This window comes from Hydra vulgaris, chromosome 12 (genome assembly GCF_038396675.1).
Source record: "Hydra vulgaris chromosome 12, alternate assembly HydraT2T_AEP".
Classification (NCBI taxonomy): domain Eukaryota; kingdom Metazoa; phylum Cnidaria; class Hydrozoa; order Anthoathecata; family Hydridae; genus Hydra; species Hydra vulgaris.
The window spans coordinates 53,225,001-53,237,500 of NC_088931.1; the positions used below are offsets into that span (position 1 = coordinate 53,225,001).

The window sequence follows — 12,500 nt, forward strand, 5'->3', positions numbered from 1 at the left end:
AGACAAACCTCTATACAGAACCATTTCCACCAGTAGCAAATAAGCGAAATCACGGAAGCAAACTTCACCAAGTTTGCCAGCAAGCTCGTGAAAATTTGAGTAATATAATGGATGGCTATTGTATTCCAGCCCCTTATTTTTCAGATAAGGTATTTTTTTTTACTATTCTGAATTTGGGTTTTATCGATTTAAAATTATTTTAAAATTTTGTATAACTTTGCATTTTGTTGTTTAAAGCATGTTGCTTTGTGTTGTTTAAAGCATTTAAATTTGTTGTTTGTGGTTTGTAGTTAGATGAAGATGTAAACACAATGATTCATGTTTTAAAAGATCCTGCTCTTCCTCTGCTTGAAATGCAGGTAATAATGCTGCTAATAATTTATTGACTAAATTTTTTTACCCTAAAAAAAGATTTTGAGGTCAAAGAAATGAAAAAGTTTAGAATCTTCAATATAAGTTTTGATGTTGACTACTAAAATTATATAAATAGTGAACTTATTTAAGTATGTATCCTAGGAATTATTAGCTTCTGTTTCTGGTCGAATACCGCAAGTTGTTGAAGATTCAATCAAAAGTTACCTTTCAAAATATGCAAGCAACATCACATCTATTCTCAATCAGTTTCCGAGCCAACAAGTATTTATAGACATTATTTTTTCAAATTTATTTTTTCTTCAAAATTGGACAAGTTTTTAATCAAAAAACAGCAAATATAAAAGTTTCATTGGTTTTATGATAATATATTCACACTCCAAAAAGTTATTTATTAAATTACAAATGTGATGTAACACATAGAAATGTGTTGTAACACTTACAAAAAAATTATTTATTAGATAGCAAATGTGATTGATTCATATGCTGCAACACTTACAAAAAGAACAGAGCGAGATTTATTTTTTATTAATACTCAAGGAATTGTTCAGCTAGTACAAAGGTTTTTATTTTTTTATGGTTTATTATTGTTTCTCAAACTTAACTACCTAAGATGAATATTATAAAAACATCGATTTCGATTCAAAATAGAAAAATTTTTGTAATGGTTTTATTGTTCATTATAACTACAACAAAGTAAAGGTATTTGCTTATAATATTTCAAAAGTTTTCAATAAAAACTCCTTAATACGATAAAAATTGGTAAAGGATTTGTCCAGTTCTATAAACTTTTAAAGTTTTGGGTGGTTGTATTCTTTTACAGAAACTTTAAGGATCCATTATTGATCTTTTATCGTTTTTAATCTATATTAATGATCATCCAAAAGATCTCTAATGATGATCTTTTCTGAGTTCTCTGTTGTGCTCTCCATTTGATTCTTGATATGTTTGCCATTTACTTATGTTCTTTCTCTTTTAGGCTAGATGCAAATATGCATGGTAAATATTTTCTGGGCTTTTACAGCAAAACCTGTCATTGAATCATGGTTGCTTCTATTCAAATATTTTCAAGTATTGTAGTTTAAGTCACATCCTATTTTACCTACAAATATTCTTACAAAACCTTCATTTACATCTACTGTTTATTAATACTTTACTTACTTGACTATTTTTGGAGTATCCTTTTTTCATTGTGCTTTATATAATATCCGTTTTTTGAGCTAATTATTTTCTTATTGACACCCATTTTACATAAGATCAATTCTTTTACACTCCACAGATAATAATGTTACTCAATTTGATTTGATGCAAATTCTTTATTGTATATTTAGTTTTATATATCTTTATTGTGTATATAGATACCTATTATTGTATATATAATTAGTTAGAGATTCTAAAAATTCTAAATAAAAAGTATAACTAATTGATTTCATTGATTTCATTGTAAATGTAATTATTGTTATGCTTTTATTATTATTATTATTATTATTATTATTATTATTATTATTATTATTATTATTATTATTATTATTATTATTATTAATACTATTATTATCATTTCTCAAAATTTTCTCTGATAAATATGCTGTCAAATTTACACTAATGATCATTATGGGTAAAATAACAGGTAAAAACAGTTACAATCTTTGATTTGTTAATTATTAATAGGATACAATTAGGTAAAATTTGTGACTATTAAAAAACTAAACATGAAGTTTTTTTTTAATTATTTGTGCAATTAAATGGTTTAAAAATAATTTTAATTGGATAATCTTTAGATTTCGAAATGGTATAAAAGGTTACCGCAAGTCTGTAATTATTGGATTATTAAAACAGTATCTACAAGCAGAAATGATGTTTAATGAAGGTTAGACTTAAGTGTATTTTGTTACATTATATATATATATATACTTTCCTATACTTGTTTGTGGTAAAAAATGGCTCTTTGCTTGTTTGTGGTTTTAAAGCTGACAAAATTAAGGTTAGATTATGTCAAAACACATTAATTTAATTGCAGGAAGTAATTAAACCACAAAAACGCAAATTAAAAGACCAGAATGTTTTTAAAAACATTTTAGCCTTTTAATTTGCCTTCAAATAGCCTGACTCACATTGGAGTGCTGCTACATCGACTGAGGGTTTGGTTTGGGCAGGCAGTCTATCAAATAGTTTAAAATAATAAAAAAATAAATTTTTTTTTTCTGGTCTTTAAAATTAAAAAAAGCCTAAAACTGACATTTTATGGTAAAAACTTAAAGACGACCATGCAATAGTGTATATATATATATATATATATATATATATATATATATATATATATATATATATATATATATATATATATATATATATATATATATAAATATATATATATATATATATATATATATATATATATATATATATATATATATATATATATATATATATATATAAATATCTGTTGTTGATATTTCTCTGTAATGTCTTCAAATTTCAATTTTATATTCCAGAGTTTTAATTGTAATTTTATCTTTTGAAAATGTAGTAAAAATATTGTTTTTCTTTAAACTATTATCATAAGTCAAAACTTCAGAATCTTGGCATAACATTCTGAAATTTTTTATAAGTTTGCTAAATAACTTCCGCATAAATCATGCTGGTACTGAGAAAATAATTTATTAATTTATTCACAGAGACTACATTCTTTGTAAGTTGTTTTACCATATGTCTTTGCTTTTTCGGTATCATCTTTTCAAACATCAAATTGAGTAAAACGTTTCTTTATTATAAACCTGATTATTACCAGTTTTTTTAGAGTTTTGTGTTGGAGGTTTTTTCAAACTGTGATGTCCAACATGGATAAAATCAATAACTTTTGATATAAAATTAACAGTTACACTTGTATTTTTCAAGTATGGGTGAGTTTTGTCTGCAGATAATAATTTATTGCAGAAAATCAAAAGATAAAGTTTTCCATTTTGTCCTTTTATAAGTTTGGAGAAAGAGATTGCTAAGCTTTGATATTTTGCTATTTGTCACATACAATTTTGAATGTTAAAATAGTATTTAAACTTGGTTTAGATATCTTAACTATAGTTAAAATATCTAAACCAAGATTAATCTAAAACATTTTTATAGATTTTGTCACTCCATACTGTCTTTTGTCAATCCGTACTGCCTTTTGTCACTCCATACTGCCTTTGTATGTAAATATCAAAATATCTGAATTTGCTTGTCCTCTAAATAGAATTAGATATCTGAGTATATTTTTTACTTCTTTAATTTAGATGACAAATTAATCTTGCCAATTAAAAATTAAAATTATACTTAACAATTAAAAATATACTTTAAATTAAATTTGCAACTAGTTTTTTTTTTAGGTAACATTCCTTTACATGTTTAATGTAATGTCCTTAAAATATTCTAGTATATATCACTATAGCAATACAGTTTTTAGTAAATAATTGTTTGTTTTTTTGCTTCGAAAAACACGAAATAATATCACATATTATTGATTATTAAATATTTATTGTATATTTTTTATATAAAATAATAATATATGTTAAATGAATCTCATATGTTGTGATAATGTACTGAAATAACTGAAAATTTATGTTATATTTATAATTACAACATAAATGTTATTTTTATTGCATATTTCATTATATAATTAAATTTGATAATAGGAAACTTGGAACGGTGTGTAACCGATATTGTTGAGCGTAATAAGGATACAAACTTAAACCAAGTTATACAGAACATATTCTCTCATTCAAAAGTTTCACAGAAAAATATTCTTGTTATAAAACTTATTGTAAGATATTTTTAAAAGTTATTTTTTAGATTTAGTTTCAAGCTAGAAATCTTTAATTAATTATGCTATTTTGCTAATTGATTAAATAAATTATGCTATTTTTGTTGTTTTTAATATTGAACTTATTAACAAAAAATAAATGAGCAGAGCTAGTTATAAGTTCTTGGTTTTGTTTTTGTAAAAATTTACTGCTAAAATTTACTACTACATTTATATAAAGATTAAACATTTTAGTTAAAAATAATTGTAATTAATTAACATATTTTTAAAAATAAATATTATAGTAGTAATAAAAATCTATTCATTATACTTTATAACCTTATGTAAAGTAAAACTTTAAAGTGATTATCTTAGGACCATTTGTTTTGTTCGGACACAAGTTTAACAGATGAGGTTAGAGCGCTGATGCAAGAGATGACACATTTAAATCGTCAAGAGCATTCTAAAGTTACTCTTAAAGCACGACAAGTAAGTCAATTCTTTCTTAGATTATCGTTTAGTTGAACATATTAGTGATGTAAACTTGTTATTAAAGATTATTTTGCTTTCTTATTTCAAATGAACTAGTTTAATTTAAAAATGGTTGATTATTTACTATTAGAAATTTACATTTAAAGATGTTTATTTTTTTAATATATTTATTTTTGGGGGCTTTGCAGGTTTTGATTGCTTCTCAAAAACCATCATATGAATTGCGACACAACCAATTTGAGTCTATCTTTTTGTCAGCTATTGATTTGTATGGTCAACAATTTAATCCTGAAAATTTACAGGTAAAAATGTTTATATTATATTAACATCATGTTGTAAGAAGCACAACCTTGTTTTTGTTCCCTTTCTTGTCTTCTTTACTAAATAACTATTTTTGATTATTTTATTGTGTAGAATTTTGTTTCCGAATGTAATTAAAACAAATTTTTGTGCAAGCTTTAAAATTTTATCAAATATTGTAAAGTAATTTTATTAAAATATATATATATTTTTTTAATTAAAGTAAAACTTAAAAAAATAGTTGTTATTTTGCTTCTCTTAAATAAATGTAATACACCAAAGTATATGTAAAGAAAATTGTAAAGTATCACTAGTATTAGTATAAAAATTTTGAAGAATTGTCTTAAAATAACATGCATAGCTTGGTAAATAGCTGAATATAAACAGTTAATTGCAATGAATAAACAATAGTTTAGAATATTTGTGTAAACAACAAATATCAATAAAACATTCTTGATGTTTTTATTGCTATTTTCAATTTTTGATATATTTGAGTGCAAAAGTTACATCAGCATAAATTATAACACTAATATCTCAAGTATGCTTAGTTTATCTTTTTTAATGCCACCAAATAAATTAATTCAGTTTGTGTCCAAGTTAATTTGATCTTATATGCTAAGATGTTACGTTTGATGTAATTAATGTAAAAATGTTTTAAAACATAAATTCAAATTTGAGTGCATTAGTTCTTATTTAGTAACATAAATATTTATTATTATATAAAACAATGTTGATGTTAAATTAAAAAAAAGAAAATGATTATTTAGAAAATAATTCTATCAGAAACAGCAGTGTTTGATGTTCTACCAAGTTTTTTTTATCACCGAAATGAGTTAGTTCGTATGGCAGCATTGGAGGTGTATATAAGAAGAGCTTACCAAGCCTATGAAATTACACAGTTGCAACACGATCAAGTAAAAACAGTTTATAAATTTTAAGTAAAGTGTTTTTTATATAAGTTTTATGAAAGTAATCTTTACTTTTTAGATGGATGGTGTTAACGTTATTGATTTTACATTCAAATTGCCTGATAATCATCCCAATAGATTAGTTTGTGCTCCTCAAAAGAGACTCAGTAAACCAGATAGAAAAGAAAAAGTATACACCTATATTTCTTTTGTTTAAATTTTTTTTTTTTTTACTCATACTTTTAATTATAACTTAATAATATAATAATTTTAAAAAAATCAAATTAATTTTTTTTAAGTCTAAAATTCTATATTTGATTTTTGTCTATAAATTAATTATATTAAATATTAATTAGGTAGTTTTCTTGTGGAGGAAAAAAAATGGTCATCAATGCTCTTTTTTGTTGTTGTCATTGTTGTTGTTGTTGGTGGTGGTGGTGGTGGTAGTGGTGTAAAGTTCTTATTCAGGTTTACCTGTAGTATAAAAATAAATTCATTAAAACCAATTATGCTCCATTAATGTTTAAAAATGTTTTGGAAAGCTATGATGCCATTTATAAAGTACTTCTGTGCTTTCTGGTTGAATAACTGAATTAAGTGGTTTTTATTGAGAGAATTCTGTAGAGATTGGAATGATAATAGTGAAAAGGACGTCGTGTCTGAACTATATGGCGGATTTTTGACGGGTCATCAAAGAAGTGTGTATTCAGGGATTGTCAATTGTTAATCTGTTGCCTGGCTCATGTTGGGCCAATCAAGTATCTTATGTTGGGCTATTTTCTTCCAGTTCCAACCTATACACAGCTTCACCTTGTTTGAGATTAATTTTTACAGTTGTTGTTTGTATTCATTTTGCGTAATCAATTATGACACATTTCAGAATTGGTTTGCCTTCATTGCGTTTCAGTTTTAAATTGCAGATGTTATTGATCTGTATTGATCACAGGTCACAGTTTTATTGTTATTAAGCAGAAAAACTTATGTAGCAGTTAGAAAGTTGTTTGCATTTAAAAATGTGAAGTAATGAAAAAATAATTTTATATTTTAGATTAGTACTTTATATGAGTCAATGGATGAAATGGCTGATAGTAATGGGACTCAGTTTCAAAACTTTGAACGAATGGGATCCATGGTTGCATTTGAAACAATAGATGATTTTTTAAAGTAATTTGTTATCTTTTAATTAAGAAAGTTGTTTAATTTATTATTATCAACAAGTCTAATTATTTTTAAACAGTTTTAAGAATGTAATATTAACCTTAAAGAAAGTATGTGCTAATCAGTAGATAAAGGCATTATAAGTTGGTGGTTTTTTTTTTTTAATATTTCTCTTAAAAAAAGTTTGTTTTTTTACATTAGTAACAATATTTGATGCTCCACAATGAAATTGTTGTTAATGCTCAAAAAAATTAAAATTATTTATATATTTAAAACATGTTATTTATAAGCTTTATAAAGCAATTATAACAATAAAGAAAGTATATCCCAATCAGTAGATTTTTTTTTTTTTTTGATATTTAAAAAACAAAAAGTTTTCAAAACACTTTTAACAATTTAAAAAAAAGACAAGAATTGTAAAGCAAATTAAAAAAGACATGACAAGAAATATAAAACATAACAAGAATTATAAAACAAATTAGCAGTTATGATGTTAATTAAGAATGCTAACATGATTAATCATTTTCTTATATAAGTAACTTTTTTTAAATTTTTTATAGCAAACTTACATCACAATGTTTGATGATGTATCTGCAATATTGTCATTGATAATTTTCTAATTATCATATTTTAAAAACATTTTGAAGTCATTTCATAAACTAAGCACTGATCTTGATTTTATGATGGAGCTTCACAGTTATAAACCCTAAACGAACAAATCTTAATTTCTTGTTTTCTATATTTTATTTAGTCATTGTGATGAGCTCTTAAAAAGGTTCACAAATGTAGATGCTTCAAGCGTATCTCCAAATACTGGATATTTTTCGAAAAGAAGTTCATCAGCTGTAAGAGTTTTCTTTGTAAATCTTGCAATAGCTTCAGAGATTATATATATATATATTACCCCTCGGAATTAGGATCGGCATAACTGCCTAACCTTGAAGTGTTTGAGGTCAGCAAAAAATTCCCAACCTCGTTTCTTGTTTTATGGTAAGACCTTTGTTTTAAATTTTATTTGCTGAGCTGATGCCGACCTCTAAAAGAATGACAGGCCTTGTTAAGAAGCATTATGCAGCTCGCATTTTGCTTGCGAAAAGGCGATTTGCCTACAAAGTTTTGCGTTAGGCAAAAACTTTTATCTTTTAGAATATTTAAATTATCTTTTGATATTGTTTGTGACATTTATTCAGAAGAAATAAAGTCGTAAATAAAAGCATTTAACCGCAATTGTAAACTAATAGATGTTTTGTTAAAGAAACAGCTTGTTTAATAATTTTTTTTTTTTGTTGTTAAAAATTAGTTAAAGAAAATAAAGTGTTTTAAGTTTTATCTTAAGGAATTAAATATATAAATTCCTTTTAAATATATAAATTATTTTTTGTCATAATAGTTTAAAAAATACACGATTTATTTTGATTAAATATTTTATTAATTAAATAAAATTATAATTTTATTTTAAGTTTATTGTCAATTCAATAACGTAAAGTTTTAATGACATTTGTTTAATTTATGAAAATAAATTATGATATCGAATATGTTATCGGCAACTGATAAAACTCTTTATTGTTTCTAAAGATTTCACAAAATAAATAAGAAAAAATTTATTAACGGTTAATAAAATAACCAAAAACCAACTGTAAAATTATAAGAAAATAAACAAATATGTTACGTTTTATGAAAAAATATTTTTTTCAAAATAAAATTTAGTTTGTATTTGAAAAAAATGATAAAAATGATTTTTCAAATAAGAACTGAGATTTTATTTGTAATTTTTGTTATAGTGAGAAGAAGAAAAACTGTTTATGATTTTTAACACGTTAATAAAATAACTTTAATTACAATGCGGTACTTGAAAATACGCTAGTGACACAATATAACTTCTAACTAGGGCCCTGCGAATCACCTTTTATGGTATCGAATCGAATCCGAATCGAATCAGGCGTTGATTTACAAATCGAGTCGAATCTCAAATCAAATCATCATTTTGAGGATATCTATGTTTTAGTTAAACTTAGATTTCCTCAAAATGCTTATTGGAATCGTGATTCAATTCGATATGTGAATCAAGGGCTGCTTCGAATCGTGATTCAATTCAAAACTAAAAATAGTGATTCGCAGGACCCTACTTCTAACAATACAAAATATATTTGCTGAGTTGAGTTACTTTGAAATGAGTTATGCGTTTTCGTTATGCAGCGAAATCTCATAACAAGGCCTGGAATGAGGTCGGCAAATAATTGCCGACCTCATTTTTCCTAATTCCGATGGTTGATATATATATATACAGTAGTGTGCAAATTAATAGGTAATTGTTAAATAAATTAACTTTTTGTGCAAAATAAGTACTTGATAGTAATCTAATTTATTTAATTAGTTATTCTACAATTAATTCAATTATTAACTAATATATATAATGTAAGTAAATAATTAAAAAACAAAATTTGTTTACTAACCTATATAGTTAGATTATTTTTAAAAATATCTACTGTGCAAAAAAATAGGTAAATCAAAATTAAGTACATATTTTCTTGGATATAATGAACAATAATAAGTAAAAATTTAATTTACTTATAATTTATTAATATTTGGTTTTATACCCTTTATTTGCAATTATCGCTGCACATCTTTTCGGCATGGTATCAACTAAATTTTGGCATGAACTTATTGGAATGTTTTTCCAAATGTATTTAATGTTTTTTCAATGCTCATCTTTATTTTTGGTCTTAGGAAGTTTTCCTAATTCATTTTTACCAAGTGCCCAGAGATTTTCTATCAGATTTATGTCTGGTGATTGGGCTGGCCACCAAATTTTCTTGTTATGAAACCAATTTTTTACTACTTTTGCTGTATGCTTTGGGTCATTATCTTGTTGATAGATCAAAATCAAAGGTAGGTTTTCTTCTGTGAAAAGTAGCATAACATCCTGCAGTATATTTAAATATATTTCTTTGTTCATATTTTCTTTGATCCAAAAAAGGGGACCTACTCCATAATATGAAAAGCAACCCCATGTATTAATATTTCGACCACCATGTTTAACCGTGTTGACAGTATATCTAGGATCATATTCTTTTCTTTTTGGTCTTCTGACATATTTTTTAAGTGCATCTGACCCAAACAAGTTAATTTTGATCTCATCTGACCAAAGAATATTTCGCCATTTTGAAGATGGCCAGCCCAAGTGTTTCCTAGCAAAGTCTTTCCTGTTTTTAATATTATTTGGTGATAAAAATGGACACTTCTTATTGTTGAGTAAGCCTTTTTCTAATTGTCGAAGCATCAATTTGCAGGCCAAGAGTAGTTTTTATTTTTATCGACGTTGCAAAAGGATTTCTTTTGGAATAAAGAACAATAATTTTGTCATCTCTTCTATATGTTTTCCACTTCTGACTACATCTTTCGGATGTATTTTTTTTTTTAATTGCATTACACAAAATGGTTTCACAAAATTTTGATTAAATTTCTTTTATCTTCCGAACAATGTACGTCCCATTTTTATTTTATTTTTTATCCTTTTTTTTATTTCTACTAAAAAAATAAATATTTTCATTTTAATTTAACAAATTTCACAGTAACTGTTAACAAAATTCATCTTTTAACTAAATAAATTAAATTATTATTGTAAATAATTTAATTTTAGATATACATTACTTATTATTTTGCACACCTTAAATTAAAGTGTTCATAAAAAATCAAATAAATACACGCACAAACTTGTTTATACATCACCAGCAATAAATGCATTACCATGTTTTAAAGACAGTATATTGTTTAAAAATTTGAAAAGGTTTTTGTTTTTTTTAATATTTGATAGATTGCCTGCCCCAATCAAACCCTCAGTTGATGTAGCTGCACTCCTTTGTAGCAGTAGGCTATAAGATATTTGATGTAGATTAGACTAAATTAAAATTTATTAGATCAGTGGTGCATGTTCTAAATGACATGCAGATCCATAAAATATGAAGGACTCTGACAACATGCCCTACAATCACACAATACATATGCTAGATAATTTACAAAAAAATATTTATATTTATTATATAATATTATTGTTATATTTAATACCACAGTTATAAAAAAAAGTTATTTAGCCGGAACAGTATTTTTCAAAGTTAATAGAGTATATATATATATATATATATATATATATATATATATATATATATATATATATATATATATATATATATATATATATATATATATATATATATATATATATATATATATATATGCACATACACATTAGGCAAAAAAATAAATGGCACAGATTTTTTTTGTTGAAAGTTTGTATGAAATGATTAAAAAGTGGTAGTTAATTTTTTTTTGAAGGGAAAAAATTATCAATTATTTGAAAATATCATTGTATTCAAAAATTGTCAAATATTAGTTCATATGGTGTAGAAAAATCAACTGTACTTATATTCATCAAATATTTGCTTGCAAAAATAATAATGGCACAAATAAGAAAAATTTCCAAATTTAGACAAAAAATTACTTTTCAATATTTAGTAGGGCCACCCTTTACCAGTATAACTGCTTGCAGACGTTAAGGCATTGATTGCTCTAGAGATTTGGAGTTCTAGAGATTTGGAGTTCTAGAGATTTGGAGCTCTAGAGATTTGGATTCTGGAGTTATTTTTTCCCATGCTTCAACTATGCCTGCTTTTAGATCATTGTCTTCTGTAAGCTCGATCTCCAATTTTCTGGTCTAGAATGTACCACAAATGCTCAATCAGATTAAGATTAAGAGACTGGGCTAGCCATTCCATCACATTAACATCATTCTTGAAGAATGTTTTGGATCATTGTCTTGTTGAAAGTCGAAGTTATTTCCAAATCTAAATTTACAACAGAGGGCTTCAAATATTGTTTTTAAATTTTCTATATATATGTATTGGTGTTCATTGTTGATTCAATGAAAGTCAAATTGCCAGCTCCTTATCAGGCCATTAATCCCCACACCATGACATTTCCACCACTGTGTTTTACTGTTCCTCTCATGTAACTCAATTGTATGCCTCGCCTTGTTTTCACCAAACTTTTTGCTGTCTATCCAATAAGATCAGGTTAAATTTGGATTCATCACTCCAAATTTCTTTCTTCCAGTACTCAATAGTCTTGTCAACATACTTTTTTACAAATAATAACTTTGTTTTATGTCTTAGAGCCAAATAAGTTTTTTGCCACATACTCTACCATGAAATCCTTGCTCTTGGATTCTATTTCGGATAGTTTGAGCTGAAATCATGATTTTGTGGTTGTTTTTTCCTTTGTCTGCAATCTTTTGAGCAGCTTCAAATCTGTTTTGCTTTACTTTTAAAATAATGTTTCTATCAATGGCAGCAGATCTTTTTTAACGGAATCTTCCTGCTATATCAGTTGTAGTTCCATTCAAGTTATACTTTTTTATAACTTTGCCGACTGTTCGAAAAGGTATTCCAATCTGCTTATTAAGTTCTCGGTAGGTCTTACCATTATTTACCAAATCCACA

General features: G+C 25.4%; 1 protein-coding gene across 3 annotated transcripts in view; it reads left to right on the forward strand.

Annotated features, from left to right (window-relative positions):
* The window catches only part of LOC100197634 (acetyl-CoA carboxylase), a 104,024-nt gene that overhangs the window by 54,563 nt on the left and 36,961 nt on the right, over positions 1–12,500 (forward strand). For all 3 annotated transcript variants that reach the window (XM_065813689.1, XM_065813691.1, XM_065813690.1), the window contains exons 23-34: positions 3–149; positions 291–359; positions 517–636; positions 834–934; positions 2,151–2,239; positions 4,041–4,168; positions 4,523–4,636; positions 4,828–4,941; positions 5,707–5,853; positions 5,927–6,037; positions 6,896–7,011; positions 7,757–7,850. In XM_065813689.1, the coding sequence (XP_065669761.1) occupies positions 3–149; positions 291–359; positions 517–636; positions 834–934; positions 2,151–2,239; positions 4,041–4,168; positions 4,523–4,636; positions 4,828–4,941; positions 5,707–5,853; positions 5,927–6,037; positions 6,896–7,011; positions 7,757–7,850 (1,350 nt within the window). The remainder of the gene's footprint in view (positions 1–2; positions 150–290; positions 360–516; positions 637–833; positions 935–2,150; positions 2,240–4,040; positions 4,169–4,522; positions 4,637–4,827; positions 4,942–5,706; positions 5,854–5,926; positions 6,038–6,895; positions 7,012–7,756; positions 7,851–12,500) is intronic.